The sequence below is a fragment of the Condylostylus longicornis genome, unplaced genomic scaffold (genome assembly GCF_029603195.1).
Source record: "Condylostylus longicornis isolate FDR11 unplaced genomic scaffold, ASM2960319v2 ptg000034l, whole genome shotgun sequence".
Lineage (NCBI taxonomy): Eukaryota > Metazoa > Arthropoda > Insecta > Diptera > Dolichopodidae > Condylostylus > Condylostylus longicornis.
This window is the reverse complement of record NW_026578003.1, coordinates 1,203,251-1,226,138: the sequence shown is the minus strand read 5'-3', so window position 1 is coordinate 1,226,138 and position 22,888 is coordinate 1,203,251. Positions and strand designations below refer to the sequence as shown.

The 22,888-nt window shown below is 23.9% G+C and overlaps 1 protein-coding gene across 2 annotated transcripts in view; it reads left to right on the top strand.

Moving 5' to 3' along the window:
• Nucleotides 1-21,059, top strand: part of LOC129608763 (LIM/homeobox protein Lhx9) — a 173,315-nt gene extending 152,256 nt beyond the window's left edge. For both annotated transcript variants that reach the window (XM_055520462.1, XM_055520461.1), the window contains exons 4-5: nucleotides 16,912-17,112; nucleotides 20,310-21,059. In XM_055520462.1, coding sequence (XP_055376437.1) covers nucleotides 16,912-17,112; nucleotides 20,310-20,499 — 391 coding nt within the window. In that variant the 3' untranslated portion in view covers nucleotides 20,500-21,059. The remainder of the gene's footprint in view (nucleotides 1-16,911; nucleotides 17,113-20,309) is intronic.
• The last annotated feature ends 1,829 nt before the right edge of the window (nucleotides 21,060-22,888 follow it).

Sequence of the window (22,888 nt, the reverse complement as noted above, 5' to 3'; positions counted from 1 at the left end):
ATTGAAACTTCAGGGAAAACGTTTTTTTTTTTTTGTTGTTTTGCAATATGGCAACTCAAGGAATCATTTCTAAAGTTTTCATATAATAAATTAAAGATTCTAAAAATGTTTTCTTCTGAAATGAAGGCTTCCTTCGAAGACTTCCTTTGATTCCAAAAGTAAGAGAATTAAAGTCATATAATAAAATTCTAACTCTTTTACTACGAAAAATAATAATAATTATCTTGTTTGAAACTGACATAAGCGATTATTCTTTTTGACCACAGACAATAAATTTTAACATACAAAACATTTTCTTAAAAGCAAATACAGAAAGCCAAAACACATGTAAAAGAAATTCGAAATATCAAACAAATAAAATAAATAATGAAAATAATTTAGAAATAAATCTAGGAAAATAAAAAAATAATATAATGTAATATAATGAATAGAAGTCATTAACATTATATCATTAATGTTAATTAAGGAAAAATGATTATTTTTTAAGAATTTCATTATAAATTAACACCGAATGTCAAATAAATTTGATTTTCTTCATTCTATTTACTTAATATTCTACATACATATATGGACAATGTGTACATACATTCAAAATTATTAGACTTTATTTTGTTCGCTCTACAAAATTAATGAATATTTGATGTTCAAAACTATAGAAAATTAAAATGAAATTGTTTACATTCTGTATAATATGTACATACATTCATGTATATATTGTATAAATTGTATACTTATAATGTTACACAAAATTAATGATCCTTTAGTCGTGGTTTGAAGATTTTCTATATTTTATATTGATTATGATTATTGTTATTATTATTATAAATGTAAAATAATTTTATATAATGTCTAAGAATAAATTGTAATTCAAAATGAAAGGTTTGGAAATTTGATTATTTTTACTGAATATTTCTACTGTATATAAAATCAATATACATATTCATTCTTGTACATGTGTCGGTATAATATATATAGTTCACGTTCATTAGGGTTAATTTTCAATAACTATTTTGAAAAGTTAACGTATTTGGCATTTAAAATTAAGAAAAGAAATAAAAACAATAAAAAATCAAATCAGATTTTGTTATAGGTGTGTATGTATGTATTTACTTAAATATGAATATTTGTATGTATAAAAGAATATCATTGAAAATTGTATGTAATTAAGCCGTAATTCAATATTTTATAAAAATAATGTTGTTGAAAAAGAAGAACGATGAGGATGAATGAATAAATGAAAAACATATCATGTATATGATTGATGTGAATAGAGCAAATTAATGTAAACGTATGTCTAATATAGCAAGCATGTATACAGACATACATAGATATTGTAATGTTTACCATCGGTTTTATAGGAGTTCAGGGCCTCCAAATTGAACTTGATAAAATAATATTAATTTTTCTTTTTTAATTTATTCTTGGAAAATAACAAAATTTGATTATTTGTTAACGCTATTATTGTGTTAAAATTACATTTTAAAAATTTTCATCAATTTATTATTTACAACGAAATTCAAGAGTAATAAAAAAATTTTGATTGACTGTAATTTATAAAAGAAAAATTTATATTGGAGTCATTTACAAAGTAAGAAAAGTTGCGAAAAAGTTTTTCCTAAAGAATATGTTCGGCAGTTCTTGCCTGAAAAATTATTAATCAAATGATAGATCTTGGAATAATTGTACCTTACCCATAAAAAATAATAGATTATTTTAGCACGATTTACCTATAAATCACTACAGAAGAAAAACTTCTCAAATCAGAATTTCAGTATGATCGATTCAATCACCCTCAAAAAATATGTCTAAAATCGTTGTTAAAAAAAAAATCAAAAAACTCGATTTTAAAACAAGTTTGTGGAATTTATGGGTTAATATTTTCCATTTTATCTATTACTAAGGTTAGATTAGATTAGATCGACTCGGCTACCGCAAGGTATCAATAGGCCAGTAAAGCCTGTTGTGGTACCACCGGATCCATCAAAACCTTCGTTCTGACGAGAAGCAGCCCAAACTTTCCAAAAACCGGCTATGACTGCTAGCATTTACATTCTCCAGATCCATAGTCCGTTAAAAGAAAAATGACCCAAAGAACTTTAGCCTTTTTTCTGCAAAGTTGGACATGATCAAAGGAGATAAGCTGCCGTCTACTACTCCTCCTCGTCACAGCAACCCCTGCAGAGACCGTACGCAGAGCAGCCCATTTTTCTGGGGTATTCGCCAAGAAGCCAATGACCCGTTATCAGCGTTCCCACTTGGATACAATTGTATCCATTTGGATACATTTTTGCTTTAAAATTTAGCTTGGATACAAAGATACTCAAATCTGCTAAAATGTCGAAATTGGCTACATTTTAAAATTTTGCTGAAATATGGATACGTTTCTTTCTCGAACACTAAATAAATGTTAGAAAACTTTTAAAGTGTTGTAACTTTTAAGTGCATTATCTTCCAAAAAATGTTATTTGCTGACTAAATAAAATTTGCCCGTTTTCGTGCTGAATAGTTTTTACCGCATAGTTCAACAGCTACAGAACATATAATTTCTGATCTTAAATTTTAAAATGTAATAGAAATTGCGTGTGATTTCTAAAAGAATTTACTATAAATAACGAAACTTACATTGTTGAATAAAGCAAATTAATATTATTTATGAGTTCATTGGTATAAAATAAGGCGATTTAGTATAATAATTCTACTTTAGGAGGCTGGATACATTTTGGATACATTTTTTTCTTGAAATTGGATACATTTTGTTTTTATTGAGTGGGAACACTGCCCGTTATGATTCCTATTACAAATCCAATACACATTTATTACCATCTTCAGCAATTTTTTTTAAAGTTTACACGATTTTCGAGACCAAAGTAAAAGTGAACTTTTTATCATTGATCAAATTAGAGCCTTTTTTATTCAAAATAAAATTTTACCGATCCTTGGTATACAATCAATTAATCTAAATAGTTATGGTTTTATTGGTACAAATTTTGTATGATTTACATATGTCTGTTTGTACCCTATCTCTGTACAAATATTTTTTACATTGTGTAATTAATATAATAGTGAACATGAAAAGATATAATTAAAATAAAACATACATTTAGGCTCATTTTTTTGTTTTTCATCATAAATTATATACAATTAAAATATTTTGTTATCTTAAATTAATATTAAAATTTAATTGAGGAAATTCAATTCACTAAAAATGATTAAGAATATGCCTATATAAGATGAAAACTTAATTCATAACTGCAACAATATATGCAGAAAATTCTTAGAAATAAATAAATAATTTCTGTCACAAAATTATGTACATATACGAGTATGTTAAAGGACAAGTCTTGCAAAATAATTGATGTTAAATGTAGACTAATTTGCATACTACATATAAATATATTAAAACAGTTATTAATTTTAATTACATATAAACACCATACCTATACATATACTCTAACTCTCTATATTATAGAGAGTGTAAGACGACCATCAGCTATATTCAATTAAATTAACAATTATTTTAATAGAGGGAATTAATTATTTAGTACTTTACAAAATAATTATTATTATTTTTTTTACTATTAATTAAAAAACCAAAAAAAAAAATACAAGTTATAAAAAAATAATTTTATATATAATTTAAATGCATAAAATTAAAAGCACATGTCATCAAAACTGTCATAATTTTGTAAACTTTTTTACTTCTCTTTCTCTTTTTCTCCATCACAGTTTGTTATTTCATGTAATTTATTACCGCTGTTTTTTTTTTTCAATATAAAACGTCCCTAATTAAAAATATACATTTCCTTCAAAATAATTTCATATACAAATATATGTATTCACATACCTACGCATTATAATTATATTATGCACATATGTATGTACATATATACATACATATTTCATTTGTGGCGTAGGTTCGTGTGTTTATATTTCATTAAAGTATATAATATGTATAGTAGCAAATGGTATCCGTCCGCAGCATTTAAATTTATCTCGTTTTAATTTTAATTAGAAAAACAACAAAAGGAAGAAAAAAAGGAAATTAAAAAAAAAATTTTTTTTTTTTTATTTTAATTACGACATAATATACATATACAAATATACATAATATATGTGTGAATTTACAATCAAGCTTGTATATTTACACATGTATATGAAAAGCAAAAAAAACGAGAAAAATTCCAACCTAAAAATTAATTAAAACTCAACATGTATCATTATAATTTTTTAACTACGTTATAATACTTATTATATCTACATATAATTTAATATGTCTGTAATTATATTTATACTAGTATATGCATTATATACAAAGACATGTAGATTTTACTTTGCCACAATAAACTGTTATATTTTACATTCAACAATGTAATTATCAACTTTATATATAGTGAAATGTTCTAGATTTTATTAAAAAGTTTTGCTTATACTTGTAGTATGGAATGCAGTGACCAAGTTCTTATAATTTAAAACCGCAACTTACAATTTTACGTTTTTTTCAAATTGAATTTACTCAAAACACAGTTTCCTGGCTTAATGCTTTCTGCTTCTTAACCGACGATATCTATGTTGATAATGTCAATTTACTAATACTCGTACTTGTATCATCATATAGTGCGTGTGATAGAAAAAATTAAATGGTAACACTGTTATATATTACACATTTTTATTATATTAAGCGTATGTTAACTTTATTTCGCATTAAATTATTAAATTATGTAGATGACATTAATTAAATGTCAAAATTTTTATCTTAGAGTTTAGTTACCGTTTATATATAAATATTTTTAACATTTCGTCAGTTTAATTTGTATTTGTTGTGTAATTCATATAATTACGTATGTGTTTAGCCTATTAAAATTTAATAATATCAATTTTTATTAATTTAATTTTTTTTTTTTGACATTTTTCTTTAATTATGAATAAAATTTTTAAAAACAATTTCGATCTTATAGTAAATTCGTATGGCGCGATGTTTTAAGTACGTAATATGTTGTAATAACATCTAAAAGAAGTAACTCAAACATTGTTAACTCACAGCAAATAAAAACAGAGCTACTGCTATAGATTTCTTACACCTTTGATTTTATTGTACCGAACACAGTAATATTTTTATTGGATAAATTATAATTACGGAGAATATGTAGGTTATGTGGAGATGATTTTGGTGAATTACTTCGCGATTGTATAGGCTCATAACATTCCATCCGATGTAATCAAAAAGTGAGATTTAACGTATAAAATAACTGTATAATACCATTAATTTATTAACATACATAATATAACTTTGTAACAATATTACTTGAGGGGAAATTATCGAAATATCATCAATGTCATGAATGCCATAAAATATTTTGCATTTTAAAAATGTCACTTATTGTAACTAATATGTTGTGCCAGCAGCACAACAGTATTATCTCTAATGTTATACAAATTTAAGTCAACACATAACTGATTGGAAAGTTTGCCACCATGCTCCTAAATTTTAACTTACAATTTTAAATTCTTGCTGTGAAACAACGAAATTGATATTTTTTTTATATTTAAGTTTTATTGTGTTAAAAAATTAAAATAAACGTCAAATAAATTAAGTAAAAATGAAAGTAAAAAATAATAATAAAAAAAAATAAATAAAAATCCACTTTAATATTCCATTAATTAGTTAATTAATAAAATAATTAGTTGAGTTGTTTTATTCATTAGGTAAGAAGGATCCATGAAATCTCTGTTTTTATTAAAATATGTATACATACAGGCATATATTTACATAATATATATATATATATTTATTCTGCATTTGCAATATACATTTTATGTAAAGTGATTTTATAGAAACAAGGTGCCATCTCAGTATGTAAGAATAATTTAATTCCCTAATGGTATCAAATGGTATTCAATTTGATAAGCGAGTTTAGCCTTGTTTCAAATAATAAAATATACATCCAGCTTAATAATAATTGCATGGAGCTTTATAATTGTTGAATTCCCCCCAATATACGCTTTATTATTGTTGAATTCCCCTAATATACTAGTATGTATACGCAAAAGTTTTGTCGAAATTTAAAGTAAGTGTTGAATATATTAAATGATTTAATGAATCGGAAACAAAAATTGCAAGAGGACAGCTGAGTTCGTATATTTTTTTGTATAAACCATTAATTTTGCTATACCCTCGACCTTAATATAAAAATTAATTTGCATACTTAAAACTTTAAAAATTTGAAATTTTTAATCGTCATTAAATTGAAATCCCTCAAAAATATATTAGTTCATTTTTAAATCGCCACTGTTACTCTTTAAGAGTTGAAAAGAATATTATACACACCTAAAACGAACGCTATCATTATTTGAATATTCTTATAATGAATTTTGTATAATTAATAAAATTTAATATATACAGTTATACATGTGTTAATATGCGTATGTAAATGTTATTTATTTCATTGGAACTTTATGTTTAATTGTGTGGTATATGGACAAGACATTAAAATAAAATAGAATAATAAATTAAATAAGAAAATGTTGGGCACATACACCCATATAAATGTTATAGTATTTGATAGACATATGTATAACATTATAGCTATCATTTTCTCATTTAATTTTACTGTATTTTCATTTTTAATATTTAAGAGTATAAGCTCAATATACATACATACATGCATACATACATAAGTATATCATGTAATTTACATGATGTATGAGTTTTTTTAACATTCATTTATCTAATTAACTTACCACAATTTCATCTTTTCATTTTAGTCATAGTCTTATAGTGTACCATAAAATATCATATGAGAAAATGGTATGAAATATTCTTAGTATTCTCCTACATATATATTTACATATGTATATACATTATGTACAAATTGTTCATGTAAACGTATACGTTCATTTATTTATTTCTTAAATTATGTTAAACTTATTGTAGTGTTTTCTAATTACAGGAGAAAAAAAAATATTTATTTTATAGTAAATTCCAATTGAAATTTATTTAAACTTAATTTTCTTGGACCTCAATTGTTGTCATGGTAAATCAAACTACCGCGCTTTAGTCAACACTAAAACTATACATGGTATTTGGTAATCAGTCATAAGTCCTGTCGCCTAAGATACTATCAAATAAGATTTTTCATCTCCCTTTTTTTTTTGTTTTATTTTGCCTCTTCATATACGTTCTTCTTCAATTCTATCTCATTCTTATAATTTTTTTTTTCTTTAATTTTTTTTTTATTGTTGTTTTTATGGTCAAACAAGATTTCATAATTTAATAAAACTCAACCGACCGGCTGACATTCCATCTTCATTTTTTTTTTTTTTTTCGTTTTCATCTTCTGTCCTTTATTTTTTTTTACCAAGTAAGTAAGTATATTACAATCTAAATTCAACTGTGTTACAATAAGTACACTAACACACAAGAGAAAGGGAGACAAAGAGAGATAAATAAGAAGAAAATTGAAAAATAAAATATCATGATTGAAGAAAATACAGAAAAAACGAGGAAAAAATTGTGTTGAGCGTGTCAACTCTGTGATACCTGCACTTATACATTTTTCAGAATGATTCTATTATTGAACATAGTATTTAAGAACTTATACAAAAACAACGAAACTAATCTAAAGGAATAGTTGCCCTTTAATCCCACTCATTTGTAGAAAATTTAAATACCATAAAATTTCCAAAATATGACCGAATTGGCTTTAAAGATGTATGGCAGCCCTTGGCACCTCTGTTTTGTTTGAACGCCATTATAAAGAGTTCTTTTGGTAGCAATTATTTTAAGTTGGTGAAAATTTGGTTAGTCTACAGCTTAATGGGATTTTGAATTATCGCTTGATGAACAGATTGACGAACAGACAGACGGACGGACAAATTGACACATAGGTATTGCCAATTAGACACAAAATTCGAGCATCAAAAACATGTTTGTGTTTATAATATTCCAGACGTCCATTTCTTAGTGTTACAAATGTAATGGTAAATTTATTATACCCTTCGAATATCTGCTCGTACCGGTATAAAAACGTCCTTACCACCGTAGAGTAGTGCAGGCACAGACTACATAAACAACTACCATAAAGTTGATGTTTATTTTGTTTTTCTTTTCTTTTTAATATAAGTGTGATCTAAAAAGAGAGAAAATTAGAAGAAAAAAAAAAAGAAAATTAGACAAAAAAAAAGGTCGTACATCATTGCTCTTTTCGAACTTAATAAATTTAATTCAAATGAAGAAAAGAGGTTTTATTTTTTTTTTTGTTTTGCTTATTATTTTTTATATTAATGAAATTGAGTTAGGTCTTAGTTGTAGAATATTAATTTAGCATGGTATGTCGGTGTGTATGATTACAAAATTTATGGTAGTATAAATGATTTGCATATATTGATTTTTTTTTATTGTCAGTTCTAAATTTCGAAATTAAATTAAATACGAAAATTAAGAGCTTAATGAAAAATAATTAAAATATTACTAGGAGAATTGAATTTATACAACATTCAAATGCTCTTTTGAATTTTAATGTAATTGCAATATATTTAAATCATAGGATTAAGCCAAATTAGAATAGTAAACTTACATTAATTATGCTTATTCGGTCATGATAGTAAAAAACTAATAGTAATCGTATCAAACTTATTTCATCGCACTTGTCACTTAACCATTCTATTTTAAATTATACGGAGAGTATGTAATAATGACAGAGAAAAGAGAGAGAGAATTTATTTATTTACTATAAAAGAGTATGGCACAGTACTGTCGTTTCGTTTTATAATATCTTGTTGTAGTTAAGACTATATTGAAATTTTAGTAGATTCGATTATGTTACACTAGTTTTTTTTTTCTATTATGAATTTTGATTTAAGAAAGACCGATCCGTCGTATAGTTTTTTTTCAAATTTCTGGCATTTATTTAATATAACAACAAATTCTTTCATTTTTTTATATGATCATAATACTTATTCATAATTGTGATAAAAATCTCATAATATTCAAAGATAGGTTGGTCTTACAATGCTACAGTTTCAAAATGAAATTAATTAATTAATTTTTTTAAATATACATTTTGGGAGGAATTTGTAATTGAAGTTTCTGTTTTAAGTAAATCTGATGTTAAATAGCAGAAATATGTATTTGCAGCAAAAAAGACTGCAGGAACAAGATTTTTCAATTAAATTAAATAAAATTATTAGAAAATAAAATTTTCTTACAATATTTTTAATTTTAATAAGTACAAAATCAAGAAACAAGAAAAAAAAACAAACTAAACCAGAAATAAAAATCATTCTTTTCCCGCCACAATTGGAAACAACAAAATAAAAACGATGAGAAAAACTAAAAAAAAAAAAATTTGTTCTTTCTTCATAGCATTAATAAAATCACAGGGTCGGTGTGAGGGAAAAATTTTTTTATTTTACTAAGATTTTCATTCGCTTTTTTTACAATTTTTTTTGTTACATATTTTTTTTGTTTTTATCATTTATCTTTTATGTTAAATGATAATAATAATTATATTATGATGGTGGTAACCATATTAGGTATAGTACTGTACATACCGTATTTGGTATAGTACCGTACAAGACTAAATCATACCAAAAAAAAAAGAAAAGGTAGTAACATTTTTGTTCTTGCGTTTAATATTTAAATGTCTGTAAATATGATAATGAATAATACGACGGTCATAAGCTATGAATATAAAAAAAAAATTATGTGAACTGAAAGTACGAGTATAACCCCATTTTTTTTTTGTTTCTTACCCTCTGGGTAATTAATTATAATTTTATTATGATTAAAGATATCTTAAACTCAAATAATTCAAATAAAATGAAACGGCATGAGGACGGAAAAAAAAACAAGAAAATAAAAATTGAAAATTATATTTTTGGTTTTTATAAAAACATAATTAGTTATTCTTTGTTTTTTTTTTTTATGGAAATTTAATTAATAAATTTAAAAAATATAATATTATGGTAAAGTACATATAAAAAGAGTATATTATAAAATAATGTAATTAATGCGGTTTGGTGTGTAAATATGACTGCGGTATTTGCATTAAAAACAGGGACTTAGTTGGTAACACTAGAGTTAACAATGTTTTCTTTTATAAATTAAATATATATGTAGGGAATTTGAAGAATATATTATTATGTATAGACCAAAATTAAGGTAGACTTAAAACAAATTTTTATTGCAATTACCTAAATAGAAGATTTATTTTTAATATGTATATGATCCAATTTGATATTAATTACCCTGGATTTTCAAATTTATTTTAAATCTGTGATCCAAAGCAATTGAAGACAACATTTAAGATAGATTCTAAAAAATTGAATTTTTGATTGAATTTCATGAAATTTTTCTAAATTAATCAAAAATTCTTGTTAATTAACATTTTTGAATTTAAAAAATTGAATACGTTTACTGACAATTTGAATAGTTTTAAAGTAATTACTTGTTAAGATAATTTTTTTCAATTAAAACTAAAAAACCACAAATATATATAATGTATGTATGTATATACAATATTCTTTTAACTTAATCGTTTCATTTTCCTTATTATATATTAAAATTTCTTTATTAAATATCCTTTCTGAAAACAAAATATTACAAAAATTATGTATGAATAATAATCATAACAGTATATCAACTATACAACTTCATATTACATAATGAAATGAAAAATGAAATAAAAAAAAATAAGTAAATAAAAATGATATATGAGAATATGTCATGATGCTGGGCTTGGGATTTCATTATTATTACTTCTTTTGCTTTTTCTGTTTTTTTTTTATTAAATAAAATAAAATTAAAATTAACACAGAATATATACAGTCATACACCAATATTTACGAACATAATCACGCACATATGTGCACTGTTAAATTCATATGTATGTAGTTTCCTCCTTGAAAAATTTCTTCCTCTATACAATATACCCATAAATCTTTTAAGTTTGGCAAATGAAAGAGATGGAGAGTAAAAAAAAATAAAGATCTAAAACTATAATAAGAGTAAAATAAAAGGAAATTACAAATATTTATGTAATTAAGGAAGAATATTATTATTGTTTTTTCCTCCAGATCCTCACATACACACATATATTTAATTTATTAATTTTAACAAAATGAATTTACGCAGTTATACAATTATACATGCATGTATATATATTATAGTATATATCTAGATTTCTTTAGAGTCCATAATGTATACAATAAAAACTTTTTAATAAATAAGTGGAAATGATATTAAAAATACAAAAAAAAAAAAAAAGGAATAGCAAACCCTTAACTTCTAACATTCAAATAAATGAAACCCAATCTTGTACTCGTTTATAATATTATCTATATGCTTTCATATATATTAGAGTATATATATACATATTATAGATACATGCATTCCTATAAATTCTAATACCGGTAATAAATATATTATTATAAATATAATATATATATATATACTCTTGTAATATATATACAATTAAAACAGAACGATATACCCAATTTTATTGTGGTATATTCTAAAAAAGGATATACATTTTATTATATATATACATATACATATATATCTTAGCATTATATATATCTCTATATATATATAAATAGAATGTCCATTTATCAAATTAATTTCATCGCGTTTTTGGATATATACATATTCACTTGTTTCTGCGTATATATACATACATATTCATATATATTTTTGATTTTATACGCATACATATATGTATGTATATGTATGTACGAATAATTTTATTATATTAAGGGTGCTGCTGCTATATATGATAATTAAATGAGATAATTAAATTGAATCCTTTTGTTTTTTTTTTATTTTTTTTTTTTATATTTTTTCATTTTCTTCCTTTTACTTTTATATTATACCTATATATATGTATGTATGTATATGTATATACGATAATATAAAACAAATTCCATTCTCTTATCTTTTTTTTTTGACAACATTTCCTTCTTCTTTATAGTCCTTCCTTATATATATAATGATATATTAACTTTAATATGGGTGTTTGTATGTTATCATTTTATACACACTATATATACTTACATAATATTATACTCGTTTTAATTTCCACTCGTACACCCACTTTATATAATATATACCAATTAAAAGAACCAAAAAAAAAAAAAAAATAGAAAGAAAAATTCCTTTTTTTCATTTCGTCTCTTGTTATTGTGTTTTTGTTTTTTTTTCTCAGCTATCTTCAATTTACTCTTCTCGTTCTTCACTATCCATTTCTTCCTCCGTTCAAATTTCACATCACACTTTTTTCTGGTAATTTTTAATATTAAACAAAATTTTTCCACCATATAGCTCATTTTCTTTTAAATTTCTCATGATTTAAATTTTATAAAGAGAATTATAAAAACAAGAGACATTTTTTATTCATTTATAACACCCAACACAACAGCAGCTTATTAAATGAGTACGTCTGTCTGTACCTGTTCAACTGAATGCAATCTCATATAATATTATAGTTAATAAAATGAATATAAGAGTTGAGAAAAATAATAAAAAAAAAAAAATGTAATTGGACATTATGCATTGTTAGAGAGGACGAGAGAGAACATTATATGGGGGGAATCATAAGAGGGAAAAAAACTATATTTATACTTAAAATGTAATTGAAATTTTATTAAAAAAATTTTTCACATATTTTTTATTTGAAATTGGTTTTTTAAATGAAAACAATTCAAGTATAAATGCGTATTTTTTGTATAAGTTTTAATTCTTATTGAAATATAAACTAAGGACTAAGTGGTATTTTTCAAATGTATGAGTAAGGGTCTCAAATTTGAAGTCGACTTTAAAGTATACTAGAATAGTTAAGTTTAGAAAAATTTTCCTAAAATATACTTGAATACTGAGAAAAAGTTCATGCACTATGTACAATATTGTCATATTAAGAAAAGATTAAAATCAAGTTTTTCTGTCAACAAGTTTAAAATGATGGGTGCGTATATACGTATGTTAGTATTCTTTGAGTGCAACTTATTCTCTGAATTGTAGGATTTTTTAATTGAACTCAGAATTTTATATCTTGCATATATAAGGTGGTTTAGCATAAAGTGGCAAATAATTTCAGGGATGATTCTTTGATCAATTTCCAGCAAAGAATTGTATGGGTGGGAGGGAAAATATGAAATATGTACATTTTTCGCTTATTTTTAAGCACATTTAACATGTTTTACTGACAAAACTATGAGAGATAGAGGAAAATGTTGTATGGGTTAACGTTTAGATCTCATTGTACCGCAACGAACAAAAAAATAATAACACAAAAATTTCGAGAAATTTCGAATTTAAAAAAAAAAACAAAAAAAACTTCTGACTTTGGCGAGCTGTATCTCGAAAACTATAGCTCAAATCAAATTGATTGTAAGACGGGAAATCAATTTCTTGTAAAGCAAAGCCCCTTGTAATAGTAACTCCATGCCGTGTAGTTCCGAAATTATAACCGTTTATTTATCAGGAAAAATCTAGCAACTTTTTTTTAACCGACTCAAAAATGTGTCATCTATGTATGTGACCCCCTATATATAAAATTTTCGTCTGGAAATTGATCAAAGAATTATTCCTGTTATTATTTTTCACTTTATGTGAAACACCTTGTATGAACTAAATTGAGTTACGAATAATTGTGGTAGAATCTATATTAAATACTTTACGATTGTGTTTAAAAACTGAATTGTTACGATATAGGGTAACAATTCCGATATGGACAATAGAAACGGAATATAACACTTAAAATAAGAAAAGGAATATGTACTTAAAATAATTACAGATTTAATAATTTTAATAATTCGTGTTTGTTGCGATCAATAACAAATAATCAAAGCAAAAATCATATTCAAGATTTTGAACGGCATATTCAATAGTCTCGGCTATGACGGCGCATTAAAACAATTGAACAAAATCAAAAATTTTTTTTAATCTCGAAATTACTATTTATTTTTTTTTTTTTTAATACATAAATCATTTTTTACACAAAGAAAACTTTGTTTTGTTTTTTATATTTTCCAATATCGTTTCGTGAAATTTCTTTATAGTTTCCATAGAACTTTTTTATACCTTTGACATTTTTCTGTTTCTGTTTTTCAAAGTTAAAAATAAAAAGACCATCTATATATAGTCATAGCTTATAAATATTAAAATATGAACATAGATACACACTTATTATGACGCAGTCTTATAAGATCTAAGAATATTGAAATTTTTTATTTTTGTTTTTAAGTACAGACCGACGACAAAAATTAAGGACTTAAAAAAAAAAATAAAACAAACAAGAGTGTATAGAAATGAAATTGAAACCCATAGAAAGGTAGAAAATAAGAAAAGAAGAGAAAAAATAACAATAGAAATTACACGATACAAGCAGAGTGATCGGGTGGTAAAGAGAGTGAGAGAGAGAGGGAGGAAAGGAAAGAAAAAAGGATATTTGAAGAAAATGAAAATCAAAGAATGTTTAAGGAAAAAAAACAAGTGAAGAAGAACATGAGAGGTGTAATAAAAGAAAAGGAATGAGATTTTCACTTATTTTCGTTTTTTCACATTTTGCGGTAAAATTTTTAATTCATTAAATTTCACTAGCTTCTATATTTATACTTGTAAATTTTAAAAAGGAATTATATACGATTCGGCTCCTATACTCTCTATAATCTCACTCCTCCCCTATAATCATCCTGTTTTTTTTTCTTATTTATTTTCTACTTTATTTTGTTTCACTTGATTTTAGTAAAGACCATGAAAGAAAGCAAAAAAAAAACAGAAGAAAAATGAAAAAAAGTTTATTAAAGGATAAGCTTTTAGAGCAAGAAGTTCTTTTTTTATATTTTAGCATTTCCTCACTATTTTTCTCACTTTTAGAAGAAAAAAAAAGAGAAAAGTGATGGCACGGCGGTGATAGGAACTGGTGATATTCAACAATTTTTATACTCTCTTTACACCGTGTGTTGCCGTTTTTAGAAAGATGACTCACTTTGTTCGGGAATTTTTTTAAAATTTTTCTTTTGGGTATACTACTTCTATTATTGGAGGTTCCCTTTTCATTTTAGGAATTTCCAATTCTTAAGTATATTTCACATAATTTTTTATTTGTATGTTAATGTATGTGTGTGTGGGTGTGTAAAAATGTATAAATGAATTTCCAAGAATTTTTATTTTGTTTATAATTTTTTCTTATTTTCATTTTCCAATTTCTACTTTTGATTCTCTGTTTTTTTTTTTTTTCATTTCAAAAATGGATGGAAAGATTAAACAAAATTAATTTTTAAGATTTCTCTATTTTGTTGCTGTTGTTGTTTTTATTATTTTTCGTTCACTCCTGTTCGACGTAGGATCTTTTCGTCTTTTTCTTCGTGTTCTTGCTTATTTTTTGTTTTTGTTCAGCAAAATCATGTAATCGATTAAGTTAATGGAATTATTTTTCTTTAAAGAAGTTTCAATACAGTATATTATTAAATTATACGTGTATGTATACTTATATTTTAATATTAATATACTAGTATTTCAAGTATATGATGTATGTATGTATATATATATATATATATAGAGACTGAATTTATAATAAAAAGTAAAAAAATTCTTACTTACATAATATTTAAAGAGATTAAAAGATGGAAAATTATTTTTATTGATTATAAAATAAAATTGAATTAATATTACCAGATGTATATGAAAATTTTTAAAGGACAACGACATTAGGAGGCTATTTATATACAATATAAATTTTGGAATATAAAATTGTTTAAAATTTTATATACTTTTATGAAGTATAAAATGTTCAACTTTGGAGTTGAAGTATAATTGTTAAAAGTACAGATGTTATTGAATTGTATGTATAAATTGTTAAGAGTATAAATGTTATACTTTTATAAAGTCCCGTGCAAAAGTTATTGAGCACAGAATAGCATTCTACCTAAAGGGGTCGCTCTTTAAAATTAAAACCTTGCCAGCTCTGAAAAAAATATTTTTAAAATTTTAAATATTTTGACTAAATCGTTCTATATAACAGTTTTAATTTTGTTATATTAAATAAATTTTAAACTATTATCTTAGACATATTAGTGTCCAATATAAAATAACAATATAAAATCTGATTGAGGATCATCATATAGGACTCATTTTATTGAAATACATATATGCATACTCAAATCTATATTTGTTGTTATATTATAATCATTTTGATCCCTGTTAATTCTTAACCCATATATAGGTAGTTCTCTTATCTTGCATTAGTATCCTGGTTCTGTTGAATTTGGAAATGGTGCCAGAGCAAATTAAAATTTTTGCATTTTTTGTTATTTATTCCCTTTATCGATCATTATTTATTAACATTGTATATATATATGTATATTAGATATATATTTATAGTCAATCAGTAAAAAAACAATTTTCTGGTCTAAAATATAAAAATCCACTGAATTTGCTTCAACAATTTAAATTTAATGTCAATTTAATGTCATATTCAATAATACCAACGATATGTTGTAAAAATTATAGTAAACTGTCAAACTTTTCTATATGTTATTTAGAAGTGGATACTAAAAGATGGCGCTAACATAAAATTTTCATCATTATGTCGAAATAGTTATAAATATAAAGTTTTATAATTACAATATTAACGAAAGAATCAAAATAAATGGTTGGCATGTATACGAATTATTTTTTTGATTCACTGTATCATCGCATATTGTATATACACGTACATACTTTAATATATATACATATTAACGTCTTTAATAATAAATAAAAATATTTATTTTTATTTTTCAAAAGAAAATTTAATAATAAAAAATTATTTTCATTTTTTTTCTAAATTAAATTTCCTTTTATAAGTTACAAAATATTATTTATGTCTTATATATATAATACTCACTTACATATATATTATATATATTTTTTTTCAGTATGTTTGGATGCTCTGGCACATGTTCAGGTTGTGGTCAAACAATTCCTCCAAATGAATTGGTGGCCAAAGCGGTGTCACCATTAAATCAACAAACAACGAATCTAGATAACCAAAAAAGTAGTCAAAGCAATTTATTAGTATTTCATTTGAAATGCTTTTTGTGTACGAAATGTGGAGCACATCTAAGACCTGGTGATAGGTAAGTCAATTACGCTAATGAAAAAAAAAATTTTTTTTCAAGTATAGTTTGTTTTTTTTTTGTTGTCATTTTATTTTCAATTTTTATTTTTTTTTTTTTCAATATAATATTTATACAATACCTATACATACATACATACATATGTGCTATGTATGTATAACGAAAAAAAAAAAAATTATAGTCATATTAAATAGAGACAGATACAATGATTGCAAAAATTGTAAGTAAAAAGCTAATATGATAAATTGAAAAATCCTTTGAAAAAAAAAATAACAAAAACAAGAAGATGAGAAAAAAAGAGAGAGGAAAAAGTTTTGATTTTTTTTTTCTGTTCTCTCAATTTTTTTTTTTTTTCTATTTATTTTATTTTTGCTAAATTGCTAAAATTTTTACTTTTAGTTTTTCCAAATAATTTTTTTTATATATAGAGAGGAGAGAGGAAAGAAAAGTACAAAATAATAGTGGTTATATGAAAAGAGAAAAAGAGATAGAGAGAGAGTGAGAGTAAAAAGGATCTCAAATTTATTAGCACTTTTTATGATTGCAAAGGATAATTTATGGGAATTTATGTTTTTTTGAAAAGAAAACGAAAAAAAAAAAAAAAACGTTATCCTTTTCCTTTGATTTTTGGAAAATTTTCATGAATTTTTTTTTTTTTTTATTTTTTGTCGTCATTTCCAATTCAATCATTACGAAAATCTATAATATGATTTTTTTTTTGTATAAAAATATATGTATGTATGCACATATATAAAAATGCACCTTTATAAATTTCATTTATACATACATACATACATACATACCTATGTGTATAAAATAAATATGAGATAAATTTATTTTTTTGTAATAATTTCATGGACAATTTCATCGTCGTTCCTCAGAGATTTACGTTATATATATGTATGTATAATTTATGAATAGAATATATAAGTGGAAAATCTTATATATATATATATATATATATATATATGTATGCTATTCATACATTAAATGTATAAAAATTGAATTTTTCATTTGATTTTTTTATTAAAATCTTATTCACATATCTAAATGTACATAAATTTATTTTTGGCTCACCACATATACATACATAAGTATGCATATGTGTTTAGTATAAATATTATGAATTAAATATATAATTACGGTTATGGTGTCATCAAAAGAAGCATATAGCTATACGACTTGGTTTCCTTTATGATGATGATGAAAAGGGAAAAAAATTGCCTTTTCATTTTTATTTTTCTAATCTTTTCAAGACAATTTAGCAAATTACAATAATTTATTTAATTGAAATGTACAAAAATGCATTCAATTTTCAATTTTCTAGAAATTTTTTTAGTTTTTCTTCTAAATCAAGAAAAGTTTTTTTTTTTTGTTAAATAAATTTTATTTTTGGATATTTTTGATATTGAATTCATTTCAAAATTCATTTGAATTCATTTTTGTGAATTTCATTTGAAAATTTTGAAACCTAGTTATTAAATATTTATAAAATTTTTTTTAAAATAAAGGAAATAAATTGAATTATGATTTAAAATCAAAGTTATTATTGTTGAATTTTTGATTATTTTGTACGATTATTAATTTTAGAAAATATTTTTGGATTATAGTTAATTAAAATAGTTCGTGATTTAATAATTTTGAAATTTATTTTGAATTTATTGAAAATTAATAATTTATTTTGTTACTTTCTACTTGTTGACTAATTTTAAAATTCCTAAAATTGGTCGAAATTCAAAGATTTTCAATAAATATTATTTTAATTTTAAATTGATATTGTGCAACACGAGTCCGCAATCAAATCAAATTATAAGTTGGAAAAAATGTGCAATTGCGAAAAATAATACAAAAAAATTGCAACCGAAATAATTAGTTAAAAAATTAAAAAAAAAAAGGAAGAAGGGCTCTTCCTTTTTTTTTTTTTCATTGAAGGAAGGAGGAAAGCATGAATGCTACTAACATGCCATTCCCTGTCAACCCATAGTTAGTTATGTGTTTTACCACAAAAACCTCCTCCTCCTATTCTGATACTAGTCCCCTTAGACCAACCATCACATTTTCTATAATAAAGATTGAAAGATATTTAACGCTTAACGATTTGGTAAAGGGCATTCTACGCTAAATCAAAAGGCAAAGTCCTCTTTAGCCTTCTAGGAGAATCCCAGATAATAAGAAGCCGAGAGGCCTCTACGTTGATATGTTGCCCCAGACGAGCTCTATGTCTCACCGCCCTTTCTTTAATTTCGTCAACCAACTCATGGAATCCCTAGATCCCTGTGCGAATCTCCGTTTCGCACATACCAAGGGGCATCCATCATATTCCGCAAAACCCTATTCTAGAACGTTTGTGAACAACTGGATACCATACAACCAAACCGGTTTAATAATTTGGTTATAGACCAGGATCTTATTCTGTATCGGCAATCTTGACTTGCGACCCAGGAGTCAATATATTTCTTCATATTTTAATTCTAATTTTGCCTTTTTCTTTTTAATATGTTTTTTCCATTTTAGCTTAACATCCAGTGTCATTTCTAGATATTTCGCCGCATTTCCTGCGTAACATTTACCCATTTAAATTAACACGTGGGGGGTTCACAAGAACTTTATTTGTAAAATATACTTGTGTAGACTTAGTTTCATTAACTTTTATTTTCCATTTCTTGGTCCTAGCATCAAAGGTATTGCTTGTCTGCTGCAACTTTCTTGTGGTGTCGTCAATATTTGATGCTATATACTGCCATAATTGCGGTATCGTCAGCATATGTAGCCAAAATTGTATTTGTGGCTCCTCCTATTTAATTCACCTTTTTTTTGTCATTTGTAGTATATTACAGAACTAATTGCCAAAAATTTTCTGGAAGAAAATTTCTAAGTTTCTCCGATTAGCTTCCCAGCCAATACAACTTATGATTTCAAAATTTGCTACAACTTTCGAATCGAACAGGTTTTTTCAAAATGTTTTTGTAGAAACCGCCGCGCATACAGTGATACAAAATTTTTGTTTCATTCTTATATACAATACCCGCATATATGTATAGATTTTTTACACCTAAAGTAATAAAAATATTAGCTTTTTACTTAAAATTGTCTAGTACATGAGTTTAACTGACCAGATTTTCTATTATTTATTAAATAATTTCAAATATTAAAAATATTTATTTATTTAATTTGAATTTTTTTTTTTTCTAATATAGATATACAATGCTAGCTGGTAGTCTTGTATGTGAACAAGATTGGCATAAAATAATTAAAAATAATCCTGGTAATGGTGGTGCTGTAGGCGGTGGCCCTGGTGGTGCAAGTGGTAGTACAACAACAACAAATGGAACAACTGCAGCTGTTAGAAAAGGGAAAGTAGGACGGCCTAGACGTACAAAAGAGTGAATGTTATTATTATTATCATTATTATTATTATTCTTATTATTATTATTAATAGTTGATAGAATACTTACAAAAAAAAAAGAAAGAGAAAACAAAAAAATAAATTTATTAATATAAATATTTCAAATTAAAAATCACACACACACATACACACATTTAAAGTAAATAATAATTATAAAAATAAAAAATTGAAAAAATGAAATACATAAAATGAAAACAACGACAAAATAAATGAATAAAAAATAATTTTAATACGCAACACATTAAAAAAAAAAAAAAATTAAATATGAAAAAAAAAAAGTGAATTAAATTATAATGGTCAGGAAATCTGTGATGTTGTTTGTCCTGAGCCTCCTATTTAATATTTATATATGTATGTATGTAATAATATTAATATAATAAATACAAAGATTATTCTATACAATTATTATATACACATAAAATATGATTGCATATTAATAAAAGAAAATAGAACAAATAAAATTTTTTCCAAAACAAAAGAAAAGTAAAAAAAATAAAAACCAAACACAAAAAAAAACACACACACTCTCATATTTTTAATTAATTTAAAAATAAAACAAACACTCAAAATCTATATAACGAAAATTTTTACATAAATGAAACAAAAAAGCAACAAATTCAGCTTCAGAACAGCAATAAAATTAACAAAAAAAAACAAATTAAATTACATTTAAAATAATGAAATCTATCTAGTCTTGTAATTCAATGAAAACAAACACATATAAATTATAAAAATACAAAAAAAAAAATAAAACAATACAAAAAACAGCGCCACCGCTCCAATACAAAACAAAGAAAAAATGCAAATTAAAGCGAAGTTGAATTTTTTTTTTTTAGTTTCGTTAAATTTTCGTTGCATTTTCCTTTCCTAAATCAGTTCAAAAACTGCAATATCTGACAAGACTCTTTCCAGTTTTTCCATAAAAACAAAATAAATAAGTTTTGAATTACAAACAAAAAAAAAACCGTCTGAAATGTAAAACTAAATATTTTCATTCGTTAAATTTAAGTTCGTTAAATTTTTCAGTATTTTCTTTGCATGTGACAAAGCTACTTACATAACATAATTTTATAAAATTTTAAAATTCATGAGTTACAGATTCCGTATAGAATTCAAAAATTAATTTTTCGTTCAGTTCATGAACTTCATCGTTAAGTTTCGTTAAGTTTTTTTCTTTTCTGGTAGAAACAATAGAAACGTAAAAATAATCTAAAAATACTTAACAATTTTAATAAATCATTAATTACGGATCACAATTACTAATTTATTGAATCAATTTACGATTTTACTAATTTTGTGGATCAAATTACATTGTTATATTGGAAAATCTGTTGAAATATTCAGTACAATTCCGTTTTATTGCAACTATCCCATAATATTAGCTACCCCATATTCTTCCTTTTCTTTTAAATATGAAGTATTTATTGTATTTGTAAGAAGTATGTTTTATTTTTTGCCTCAATCAAAAAAAAATAATAACCTTTCTTTTTTCTTAAGTATAGCTAGCTAGCAAGCCGCCACCGAGCCAAATATAAAAAAAAATATTAATAATATATAAAAAAAATTAAAAATAAAATAAAAATAAAGAATAATTTATGTATATTATTAAAAATAACGAAAAAAATTTAAGAAAAAATCAAATTGTCAACTTTTTTTATTAAAGATGACAAACATAAAAATAATTCAAATTATTTAAATTCACACATTTAACATATATAAACACACATCAATACATGCAACATTGCAAATAAAGAGAAAAGAACAAATTGTTAATTGAAACAATTAAAATTAATTAGAATAAATTAAAAAAAAAAATTATAATAATAAAATAAAATATTAACTGTAAATAATATTAAATAAAAAAATAAAAAGAAAAAATTGTAAAATTATAAATTTATATTGAAAATATTGAAAAAGAAAAAAAAATTAAACATTTTTAAGAAAATAAAAGAAAAAATCAAAAAAAAAAATTCAAACATTAAAGGTTGATAAAAATGTTAAAAAAGTAAAAAAAAAAATATTATTATAATAGCGCTAAATAAGATTTATAAGAATTTTCAATTCAAATTAAAAATTTTCAAATTGCTTGAATTTTAAATATTTAATTATCTGTCACATTCGACTTCCCTACCGGAGAAAATTGATATTAAAATCAATTCGAAACAGAATTTTTTTTTCCAATCAACACAAAATATACTTTAATAGAATAGTTAAACAAAAATTATCATTTATTTCGGAGTTAAATTGTAGAATTCGGAATTGTCATTACAATTCAAATATCAATTCCGAATTAGGCTTGAATAAAGAACTTGGAATCAATTTCAATATCATCGGAACGAATGTTTCGGCTTATAGTATTATAAAGTAGGA